This window comes from Limanda limanda, chromosome 17, assembly GCF_963576545.1.
Source record: "Limanda limanda chromosome 17, fLimLim1.1, whole genome shotgun sequence".
Lineage (NCBI taxonomy): Eukaryota > Metazoa > Chordata > Actinopteri > Pleuronectiformes > Pleuronectidae > Limanda > Limanda limanda.
Window position 1 is genome coordinate 19,846,380 of NC_083652.1, and position 12,797 is coordinate 19,859,176.

At 43.3% G+C, this 12,797-nt stretch overlaps 1 protein-coding gene across 1 annotated transcript; it reads right to left on the reverse strand.

Annotated features, from left to right (window-relative positions):
- Positions 1–2,092: 2,092 nt before the first annotated feature.
- Positions 2,093–11,690, reverse strand: tfap4 (transcription factor AP-4 (activating enhancer binding protein 4)). The gene is made up of 7 exons (XM_061089718.1): positions 11,396–11,690; positions 7,381–7,546; positions 7,165–7,263; positions 6,869–7,039; positions 6,632–6,763; positions 5,340–5,507; positions 2,093–5,220 (listed from the first exon to the last, which is right to left on the reverse strand). Exons 1-7 carry the CDS (start codon positions 11,482–11,484, stop codon positions 5,062–5,064), a joined length of 984 nt encoding a protein of 327 aa, XP_060945701.1. The 5' UTR covers positions 11,485–11,690; the 3' UTR covers positions 2,093–5,061.
- Between the last annotated feature and the right edge of the window lie 1,107 nt (positions 11,691–12,797).

Below are 12,797 nucleotides of genomic sequence, written 5' to 3' on the forward strand. Positions count from 1 at the left end.
GAAATCAGCTGTACTGATAGCATATCATGTCATGTCGACAAAAATAAACATTAATGATGTCCACAATCGGGGTGATTCTTACCTCTTTATTGATCTTTCTTCTCACACAGGGAGCCCATCCAGGGCTGTAAATTAAATGAATAATAGAAAAGAAAAAAAAAGAAAAACCTGCGCGCGCAATTACTGCGCAATGGGCTTCTGCGCAGGATGTGTGCACGCAGTTTTTTTTGTTTTTTTTAATTTAATTTAATTTAATTTTTTTATTTTATTTAATTTAATCTTTTTTAATTTTTTTTTAATATTTAATTTGAAATGGTTATGGTTCATTTGTGTTTTTAAATGTACATATTATTTGATATTGTGCAATGAATAGGTGGTTGAAGTCCTGCCAAACTTACCCATGAGTTCACCCTAGGCAACCGCCTATGTCGCCTGTACCAGGAGCCGCCCCTGTGGGATCTGCTCCAGAGGCATGGTGATTTGTTTAACAGCAAATCTGTGCATTTGATGAGCGATTATGAATTCTAGTGAACATTGATTCTTTGTTAACTGCAGATGGTCGACAGTGGGATCGAGTTGTGCCTTCAAGTTGTCTGCTGCAGCGTTGATGCAGCTGTCTGTGGAAAATAGCGGCATGTTAAAAAACTGATGAAGCCTGGAGTTAATTAATTCAAGAACGTGATAGTTAATTTCAGTGTTTTTTTAAGCTCCAGCTAAGAAATGCGTCCTTTTCAGCTTTTGCAGCTGTGGTGAGGAAGTATGGAATCACATTTGGATCAATTCAGGACTGAAACTTCAAACACAAACACATATATGAGGTTTTCTCATGTTAACTGTCATATGACAACTAACAATATTTGCCCCAATGTATGTTTCTTCATAAACGTAGCCTTGACTTATCTTGTTAATGCCATATGACTTAGTAAAGTAACACATTTTAAAAAGGAGTTTATGAAAGTTTATAGATCAACCTCTCATGATTTCCTCAAAAAGTGGAGATGGAGTGCAGAAATAATCCGTAATGATGGTCGGAGCACTCTTGTGAAGTTAAACCTATAAAAAATGTAGAAACAAATGAGAGGGAGTGTCAATTACTGCACAGTCTTCTCTGATTCATTCATTTCAACAGTGACAGAGAAAGTTGTTGCACACTTTCTACACCTGATGCACAAACCCAGACCATAAAGATTCACCTGAATCTTGAGCTTCTTAACAGATACACTGTAGCCGCTCCTCAGTCATCGGTGCTATTTAAAGTGAACGGATCATAATAAAAATAATCTCTTGATATAATAACTGGTTTACCAGCCATTTAGGAAGGTGGTCTGTTTTATTTTGTGTTTCCAATGTTAATTTCGCTGCGGCAGTTTTACCCAAAGATTTATCTTTTGCTTCTACTCACCAAATCACAGTAGCATCATTGTCACATTAATATGTAATCATCATAAGTAGTGCTGTTGTTTGTATAAAGGGAAGAAACAGTAATATAGTTATTTAATGAGTGCAGTGTAAACTCTATGAATATGGTGCAGCTATCAATGTATTCTATTGTGGAGCTTTAATGTCCACACTCTCGTCACAACTATTCTTTCTTTGCATGATGTCACTTCTATCCCTAATTGTTACATATCCCATGTGTACGGTCCTAAATTAACTCCACAGTTATCGTATCTGTGGAGTTGGACTCTTTTTACTTATGAAACAGCCCGGCTTACATCGCTGTGATAAATAAAAAATTAGGAATGACCGAGTCATTCACTGGAAACCAAACCATTCAAGGTATTTCTGAAGTGGGAGGGTGTGAACACGTCAGGGGGAGACAGCGGGAGATGCCACACACTGTCCACGGCGAAGGTTTTAACCGTCACAGAGGAGTTGGCCGATCTTAATTTAGCAATGAGCTGCAGAACTGGGGAGGGGGCTTTAAAATCCTGTCCGCCAATCAGGAATAGACACTTGTGCATCAACTGTGCAGCTTCAGTGACAGCCAACCACAACTTCAGCTGGTTATGTCATTATTAGTGATATAATAGCGTACAAGCGAGAATCAACACTTGACCAGAACAGAAAAAAATTCACACATAGAAACCAATGTGTATAAAACAAAGTACAAACTTTATTATTCTGTCTTTACAAAGGCACAAGCCTCTTTATCCCCAAAACATTTTCTCTTAAAAAAAAACAACAAAAGCTTCTTGATGACAATATACATTGACAGGCCTAACAACAAAAAATACAAAAAGGTACAGAGAAGGAGAGGGGGGAGCTGCAAAATGTGAAGGGAGACAAGAGATATCGACAACAGGAAAACAGAGACGGCATAACAGATCGCAAAGGAACAAAGATAAAGAGTTGAGGGGCAAACGGGACGAGATGTCTCAGGACCGGACATGGAGGGGAAGGGGGGGGGGGGATACACAGCTGTGCGGTTTTTTATTCTTTACCTCAAGAGCTTCAGCTGAGGAGATGCCTCTTTTTACAACACAAAGAGGCGGACTCCAGTATAGAACAGTAAGTGCTTTGTAATCATGACGCCATTTAATGATCCCACGGCCCACAACGCTCATCTGACAATCTGATATGTCCACGTAACATTTCCTAAGACACAGAGAAAAGAGTGCAAAAACACAGATGGAGATAAAAACTATTCTGTGATTCGGCAGAAGACGATCAAATGTAGATCACTGTTCAAAAGAAAAAGAGAGAAAAGAAAAAGGGCTCTACAAAATGCAGAGCATGCCAACCATATTTTCAACATCCAGGAATCCCCTGGATACAATAAGTACTGGGGAAATGTCCCATGATTCAATCTGACAGACGCCTCTCTCGTTTCAGAGGAGCTGACATCAACATTTCCTTAAAGGGCAGTTCCATGATATAGGTCACGTTAGAGAGGGCTGTGATCACTTGAACGCATCATCGGTCAAGCGTTTCCACGCTTCCTCTATGCACTGATGCAGGAGATTCAAATAGTGAGTTTGTCACTAAATAGCAGTGATGTGTCAAAAGCCCTCAATGTGACTAATCTCTACATATACCAGGTTTCAACATTTGAAAATTAACCTGTTGGGGGGAAAAAACGAGTTTAGTTTTATGGAATGTCAACATTTCTTTGTGGAAATTCTCATTTTCCACACATCTGACAATGATAGTGCACACAAAGGGGCCAAAACAGCTTCAGATCTACACACGAATACTACCAGCAGTCAGTATTCACATTAAGTATGAATACTTAACCGAAAGAATTATCAGGAGCATTTGACTGTAATTAGTATACCAGCATCCTGTCTATTTTTGAGGCAGAAATAATAAAAAAAACATACATAAGCGAAATAGACAAAATAACTTGGAATATATATATAGAAGCTAACGCACCCTGGGAGTCAAACATGCCCGTTTGAAAAGGCAAAGTGACAACCGGAGGGATTCCAGCGGCCACCGAGCGACGCAGATCAAGTGTTCCCACCCCAGGGTTGTGTTAAGGCTGGATTCACACAGTGCCTCGCTGCACTGTGCACCTGCTGTTAGTAAGGCAAGCTGTTGCCTCTCAGCTACTTCTCAATGTCGACCTTTCTGTTCCAGGCAAAAAAAACCACGTTTAAAAAAAATATAAGAACTAAGCTGAAACATGTGAATAGTGCAGTACACTAGATCAAGCAAAAGAACAAATGATCTGTTAAAAGGAAATGCATAGAGCATGTGTGGTCTACCCAGTCGACTCCACAGCACATTCAAACTGTTCCACTGGGCTTTTTCCTCGTGTTTGTAGCACACTCCGCTTTGATAGATACATCTGGACAAGAAGCTACACTGTTAGGGGCTGGATAAAAGCAGCCCTTATGATTAAGCAAACACGTGATTGTATGTCAGTCGTATGTGTCAGTGTTGTGCACACAAACATGTGTGGCTTCATTTCAAGGCAGAAGTGAGTGGCGCTGCTGCAGACTGCCAGAGTCTGGGGAACCACCAGACGCCTCTGCTGATTCAAAGACGCTTAAAAAAGGGACACACACACACTAACACCAGTGGGAATCACTACAGAGTGTCCACAGATTAGCTTATTTAACAAGCCAGGTGCTCTTCTATTCAACAAGGGAAGGTGTCAAGAAATGTCAAAGCACTTTCTTTCTTTTTTTTTTTATCAGGCCATGTGTAAAAAATAAAAACAAGCCAAATACATACGTGGGATTACTGGGAACCCAGCCCAGTAAAAAAAAAGGGTAACAGACAAACAAAAAGAACGAATAGAGTTGTGAACCGTAAGTGCACTCTCTCCTCCCGAGCTTATTTAATTTCCTGTGAGCACCACATCACCCTCGACGACAGCTTTTTAATTCCTGCCAACGTGGAGCCTTTTTCTTTTTTTTTTTTTGTGTTTTCCAGTACAATTGCTTTAACGTGCTGGTTGTTGGAGCCTCAGAGAAACAGAACATGAAAAAAGAAGACTTCACACGAGTAACGTGACCTAATATTTCGCCTAGAAGCCCCGGGAACGTGTGAAGTTGAGACTGTCTTGTGAGTTCAGTGTCTCTTCGAACAGCTCAGATGGGTCGGGATGAGACAGATAATTAAAAGGATGTCCGTCTTTTCAAAAATGCTCTGGTGTCACGTGGCTTCAGCACCAAATAAAGACGACAGCCCCGGTGGTTAGTGGAGCCGGTTCACAGACATTCGAAATTCTCATATCCCATGTGTCAGAGCATTTATGGATCAGTCGGTGAAATAGTTGCTATCGTAACCTTTCTACAGATTAGTGAACAGATATGAGTGAGATAGCCGGGGCCTAGAGATAAGCAGAGAACAGATGCAGAAGAGGCTGCATGTATGAGTGTCTAAGTGTAAACCTATTTGGGCTGCCTATCACGGTACAACATGTTTAGAGTGCGTAGTAAAAGGAGGAAAGAAAAATTTAAAAAAAAGACGAGTGCTTCAATCTGTCTACCAGCCCTATTAATGTCCACTGAACAGGAGAGCTGCGGGTTTGAAGCCTCCCATAGCCCCGGTCTGCTTGGGCCTTTTCTGTTCTTGCTTGTGCGGCGTGAGAGAAAGCGGGTGATGACCTCAGGGCAGCGAGCAGTCGTCCGGCCCGTCGCTGTTCGAGGCCGTGTCGGAGCCCGCCGCGTCGGAGAGTACGCGACCTGAAGTGACGATGACTGCCCTTCGCTGCTCTTCCTCGCCAACAGCAACCTTCCCCTGGGTGCCCTCGATGTGCTGGATCGCCTGGAGAGAGGGCGGAGGGGGACGAGAGATTTCAGCGACAACAGCACCCTCTAGTGTTCAGAGCTACAAAAACCATTCCACTGAGAAATCCTTCTGACCTCCTTCCATTTTGGTCTTACTTGAACAATGGTGTCCAGGTTCTGTCGAGACGTGGACACTGTGTTGATGACTGATGCAGGGCCCATGGTTACCACGGTGACATGATGGGGCTGGGGAGTTTGGACCGGTGCGGGGACGATGACCGTGGCGTGGTGTGTGGGAGCGGGAGGGGTCGCCGGCGCCAACATCTGGAGGAAAGAATCTATTATTATACCTCCGTCTTCGGAAAATAGGCTTTTTAATTTATCTGCACACATGAGCCGACAGCTGTTACTAGTGATTCACCCAAATGTTGTCTGGACCTAAAACGCCAGATGAGAGAAACTGGGCTTACTTTGATGTATAACGAACAGAAGATGGGAGTCTCTTATTTTTGAAGAATGATACTTTTGCTTCACTTTATCCCTTCATAAAAATTTAGAGCAGATTGCTTAATTCCCATGGACTTGTCATGATAATAGTGCATGAGATATATTTGAATGAAATTGTATCGTATTCCCAGTAATTTGTTGTAAGTGAGGCAACTTCCATCAGGTTTTACCGATATTGATTTGAGGTCATATCACTCAGCTCGGCTTGGGGAGTTACAAAGTGTCACGTGACTAATCCAGTGCGTATCAACCATGAAATCGTCTTTCACTATCAGCGCCCGGCTGCCACCAGCTGTGGAGCGGCAGCCTGTGCATGCAGATTGATGCAGAAAAAAGATCCTGTGGCTGTCGGGGACACGAGACAGGATGAAAGATGTGTGAGCTGCTCATTTCAAACACACTGTAAATGTGTCTGAGCTGTTGACAGCTGGTGTGAGGTTGTCAGTATGAAATCTATGATATGCTTTTATACGTCTATAAAATATTATGGCTACACACACGGGAGAAGGAGGTGACTTCAGCTGCAGCCACTTGATGAATTTAGAATAATGAGCCCTCAACAAAATAAAATAAACCAAATATCGAAAATTGTCTAAATCTGGGAAAATTTTCAAAGGAAAGGGACATCAGAAGACAAAAACATATTCTATATATATGGTGATGAAATGGAAGAACAAATAAAAATCTAATTTATATGAGATATAGCAATCTAATCTAAATCAAAATTTAGATCGGTTCAAATTTCTTAGAACATTTAAGCAGACATGGATCCTTATTATATTATAAATACTCTAAAAGAATCTCTTTAAGCATGGATCAGGTGCACTGGACTCTCGGAGGTCTGCCAATTACAAAAACTGAAATGCATCAGCAGAGGGATAATTCTCAAAAGGTTTCAGCTGTTTAAGTACGAGTCAGAATCATATGAAATGGTTTCCAACCTGTGGGCTGTGGGCTGGAGTGAGGTCTCTCTCCAGCTGCTTGTGCCGATGAACCAGGCTCTGCTGCTCCTGGACCTGCTGGGCGATTGCCTTTAGTGTCTCTGGGTACATCTGTTCATCCAGGGAGCGCATCTGACAAACAGAGCAGGAGATAAAAGGGTCACTTGCATGTCACAAAACAATATCCAGGTTTGTCTGGAGTCACAATAGTTTCAGGCTTTTTTATTTTTCCCTTACCTGATCTTCCAGCAGCATCCGGACGGACCGCTCTTTCTCCAGCTGCTGCCGCAGCTCGATCATCTCCCTCCTCAAGTCCTCGGTCTTCTCCTCCTCCAGGATGTCTGGCGAGCCGATCCCTTCATCCTTCTCCTCTGCACGCCTCCTCTTTGGGGAAGAACCACTTAACTCCTGGGGAAGGAGCGATGAGAGTAATCGTTGTGAGATGAATACAAAAAGCCTGCTGTGCAAGGAGACTGAAAAGCCTGGAAACAGCTTTTCTAAACAATTCAAGGTTTGGCACGGCGATGCTTTACTTGTATGATTCGCTTGAGCTGACTGTTCTGCTGCAATAGCCGCGTCTTCTCCTGCTCCAGAGCGAAAATGTAGTCTGAGGTCTGTTGCAGGATGGCAGCCTGGCAGGAAAGAGAAGAGGACTTATGTCACAGGCCTGTGATGGAAGTGAGGTGAGGTAAACCCTCCACAGCAACATCTAACTCATCATCCAATTCAGGTCTGCCTTTGTGACTCACCTTGCTGAGCTTCTCTCCATCGCTGTGTGGGATGAGTGTTTTCAGTGACTGGAAGCCAGAGTTGATGCTCTGCATACGCCGACGCTCGTTGCTGTTGGCGATCTCTCTGCGGATTCGCCTCTCTTGGTCCCGGGCTGTTTCTGGGGTCAGAGGAATGTTGGCCAGACTGAGGAAGAAGGGAGAAGGACGAGGGGACATTAGACGTAAAGCGCATACATCCGCCCAAGACCCAACAGTCCCCTTAAATTCAATGACGCTGCACTAGACTTCGCACGGTCATAGATATCAGTTCCCAAAATGAGCCGGAATCCTTGAATTACTACCTGAAAAAAGGACGAAAATATCCCTGATCCAAAACCGCACCATTCCACTTAGGTTTGTGGAAATCTGTTCCATTGTTTTTATGTAATATTGCTCACAAACAAACCAACAAACAGACAGACATGGGTGAAAACATAACTTCCATCTCTAATCTTAAGATAAAAACAATTAACCACTTAGTAAAAAGGTTCATTTCGTGATTGCTGTGGTCGATTGTGTATCTTACTATTTTTTTTTTATGAACCAAAATGTCTTCACTTTGTCTCTTTCACTGCTAATACATAGAGTAGTTTCCCTCACTTCTCAGAATCATCACAGTCACAGAAAGTTGTTGCTTTCCAAAGCCGAGCAGACAGAGATAAACACTAGCAGCGAAGTTGGCAAACCAATTCTAAGCACTGGCCTGCATGTCAACCTAATCCTCCCCGACTGAAAAATGCACCGTCTGCAAGGCTGCTGTCATCGGACATCTTAGCGTTTTTTTGCTTCCCAGTTTGATGTACTTTACAGTATACCCAAGAAATAATCCCCCGCCCACAAAAAAACCCAATTGAGGTCACAGTGAGGTAAACATGACAGCCTCTTGTTGGGGAAAAGTGCACATCTCTACAGGCTACATTTGCTGCACTTTTAATCAGTAAGGAATATGTCTCGTTTATGCTTTGAATGATACAGAAAAACATCACAAACATCTGGTATTTGCAGCACGTTTGTCGACCAGTAACTCCTCCTCCTCCTCTTGTGTGTGTGTGTGCATCATCACGCTTGCATCCTGAACAGGTAACCGCAGAAAGGCTTTTCAGAAACTGTTATTTGACCCCTGACACAAGGGCCCATGTTGGTCTCCTTCTACACTTCTGATGAGTCCATGATGATGAAGACTTGGAACTGCATTGATTATGTGGCATGATATTTTGATAGAGGGTGTTAAAATTAGGGTTATAAAGGGGCAGAAAGTTCTCATGTGTGGAGGCATTTCACCCCATCCAATGTAGAAGGAAAGGCTGTGTACATTTGCAAAAACTGTGCAAAGACCTATGTTAAGAATGACACAACGATACAGAAGCATATAGTCAAGTGCCCAAAGTTTCCTCAGGACTCAAATCAGCCTATGACAAAACAAAATGTTTATATTTATGTCTGTTACAAGGTAAATACAGTTAGTATAAATTACCCACAACATTTCCAGTTTATTCCTGTTAATTACCTGTATATTCCCGTTAATTCCCATGGAAAGTTTCCAACTTTGAATATTCCCGGAATTTTGCAACCCTAGTTAAAATGTAAAATTATTGCATATATACTTGGGGGAGTGACCAAATTTGCAAATCAGTACTTTTCACAATATACCTTGTACATGTGTATGTGCCACATGTGCTATAAAAGGCATCAGGTGGCTTTGCTGTGACCGTTAATTAGAACAGCAAGTCGATATTTAATATTACCTTCTTCAAACTGTGAGGAAAAGCCACTATTTACTATCCACCGAGCGGAAATTCAAGACGAGCTTCCTTTGACATCCTTTGTATCGAGCTCAGTATCTCTGGGACCCTCTCCGGCCAGAGCTCTTATCTGTACTGACTCAGCTGCCACAGTACAAACACTGGGAACAATTGTGCAGACACAGATGAGAGGGAAGTGTGTGTGTGTGTGTGTGTGTGTGTGTGTGTGTGTGTGTGGCTGGACACACACAGTCAGACAAATACACACCGACGCTGCCGCGGCACATTCAGCAAACCCATCCACTGCCAAAACATCCAAACATGACCAACTGGGCCCAGACTCACCATATCACACAAACCAGTACAGAGGAACAGCCCGGGTCCCAGTGAGGGGGGGGGCTAAAGCTTTGAACAACGAGCCATCAGAACAGAGCTGAACTTATTGGTGAATTGATTTTTTCAGAAACTTAATCCAAGTAGATTTTCAAGCCAAAATGATAAATATTTAATGGGCGTCCATCATCTCCACTGTGAGAAGCAGCTTCCTCTTGCCTTAAATTATAGTATATTGTATGTTAAATAATAATCTTGGGTAAGTTTCATCATTTTGTGACATTTTATGGTTTAAATTATAAATCAGCATATTAAGCAATAGTAAAGATCATCATTTAGTTATGGAAATGTAAGTATAATGCAATATACCTTATCATATTCTTACAAATGTATTAGTAAATACAATATTAACACAAATGAAAAGTAAAATATTTATGGTGTATATTATAAGAGAAGTCCAGATGAATCATATGGGAAGTGGCACATTCAGGATGTCAGGGAAAGGAAGAATAAGCAATATTTCAATGCTAGTCTGTTCCAATTAACTTTCTTTCAAGTTTAATAAAGATTCAAAGTAATGTTATGTTGTCATTATTTATGGGAATTGAAGTATAATGCAAGCAATTTGGTTACATTGTTACTAATTGATAAAATATTGAAAAATATGAAAATTTAAAAAAATATGAAAATTTACGTTTTAATTATTAAGACACATTCTAATTAATTATGGGATGTGGTGCATTCAGGACATAAGAAGAAAAAAACAGTTAAAGTTTATCAAATATTTGAAGTCATGGCTTATTTTATCATTTCGTTATGAGAAATTAAACTAAAACGGCGAAATGTAAACACAATTTATCTTGAAGTCTATTTTTATGTTATAAAACAAGGATTTAAAAAAAAAAAAAAAAAAAAAAAAAAAATAATGGAGGGGAGGGACTACATTTCCCAGACTGCCAGCGTCACTACCACCAGCAGCAGTAGATCCCTCCGCCTCCCTCTCCAAACAAGGCTGCGGACGTATACACGAGGCCTTCAGCAACACACACACACACCCCCTTATTAATAACACCGCCATTAATTATCCTTCCTCTTCACCAAAGCTAAAATGTCCCTTCACCGGAAACCCGGGAGGGGGGGATTTGTTTTTAAAAGCCCCCAACAAAACGAGCTCCCTCCGCCGGCCACCCCTCCGCCGCCGCACTCCGGAACAGCCACACTCTCCTCCGCCATTACAACAATGCGGCAGCAGCATGGCAGCGGAGGGAGGCTCGACCCAGAACAACAGCAACACACCAGTAGAACCAGTCAAACCACCAGGAGGGTTGAAGGAAAGGGGGGGGCGATGTTTAGATACAATGTGGTTTCCACGTTAGCAGCGAGCGAAAAGAAAGAAGTGCGGTGAACCCACGCCAGCCAGACCCCCCCCCCCCCATCGAGCCCCAAGCATGGCCGCACTACCCACAAACACTCCGGATCACTCCGAGCCAAACCACGCATCCCCCCCCCCCCACCGGGTCCGAAATAGAACCCGTCCGCACCGTGTGACACTCGCTCGGGTTACATGTGTCTTTTACAACCGTGCGGGACACTGAGGGGGGGGTGATGCGCCGTGGAGGAACAGCGTGGTGCGCACGGAACCACGTGGTTTGTGTTTGCTAGCCTCGAAACGCATCGATTTCGCGGCCGATCGTGCGAAATAACCCCGCGGATGGGGGGTGGGGGGTGCGGGGGTCTGAGGTGGATCCCGCAAGTGGTCTCCCCGCAGATCGAGACCCCCGGTGGTCATCAGCCCGCAGCTCCCACCCCCACCACGAGTGGGTCGTGTCCACAACAACAGATCTCGCATCCAGCGTGTTGTTGCCTCAGCAGCAGATAGATAATAATAAACACACAAATACACACACACACACACGCACCTGCACAGACCCCCGATCACTTCTTTCTCCGTTTTCCTGAAGTGCTGCAGGGAGGAAACCTTCTGAGCTGGAACCATGAAATACTCCATGCTCTTCCCTCGCCTCGGTGGTCCCCCCCTCTCCTCAAGAGAAACAGCAAACAGTCTCTGTGTTTAGAATGAACAGATGATGGGGGGGGGGGTAGGGTCGGAACCGGGTCGGACCGGATCCCGGGTTTGATCCCTCCTGGCCTGTGGGATGTAGTAGTTCCGAGGCTGCTGAGAGTTGTAATGTTACTCGACTTCCAGCTGATGGGGTTCCCTCGTTGTGTGTGGTTCGCTACCTCTCTCTCTCTCTCCCTGTCTCTCTCTCTCCCTCCCTCCCCTCTGCTTTCTCCCTCTGCATGGCCCTCTGTGTGTGTGTGTGTGTGTGTGTGTGCAGCTGATCGGATGGCTTTCAAGGCGGGAAACAGCTGGTAGGAGTCACACACACACGCACACACACACACACACACACACACACACACTCACACACTGCACTACCAAAAGCCTCCTTCCGCAGAGACGGGGGACTGCATGTAAACAAAGGACTATTTTGCGCCGACGACAAAGCAGCGCACATGTTCGGCTTTAACGTGAACAACAGCAAAACACAATCAGTGAATTCATCATCACAACACACTAAACTGCTACATTAAATAAACACACTTATTATCACGCTGTAAAATACAATTACAAAAAATATATTTTTGTATTATAAAGCAATGCTGCGTATACTCAGGATAATTGCAATAAGGATGACATCATATAAGGTGTGAAAATCATTCATAAAAAACACACAACTTCCTTCCGCTGTAATTAAAATGTGCATTGCATCTTTCGATGTTGTGTCGAATAAAGGGGCGGGGCCTCCAACAGCTGCGATAAGCGAACAAGAGGGATCAGCTGACGAGTTGGCAGAGCTGCACAGCAACAGCGCACCAGGGAGGGCTTTTAAGGACACACACACACACTCGCACACACACACACACACAGTAACACACACACACACACACACACACACTCAGCTCACCATTTTGAGCCAGCCTACTACAGAATTGCAATTGGTTTCATCTTGAGGTGCTGGTCCTCAGCTGTTCACAGCAAAATCTCCTTCTTCAGTTGAAACCACGTCAGACATGTACTTGAAATGTAACGAACGATATTATTTAACTTGCAAATATAATTCTCAGTACAATATCAGAGGTTCAATCCATTCAGTGTACATATTCTCACACTGTTCATATTTCTCCCCTCTTTATTTAGGGCCCGAGCACTGATCAAAGGTCAGGTGAGGCCCTATTGAAAATGTAAGGATTATTATTATTATTCAGGCAAATGAATTGGCGTTTTGAGGGCTTTAACATGCTCAAATTCTTACCAAA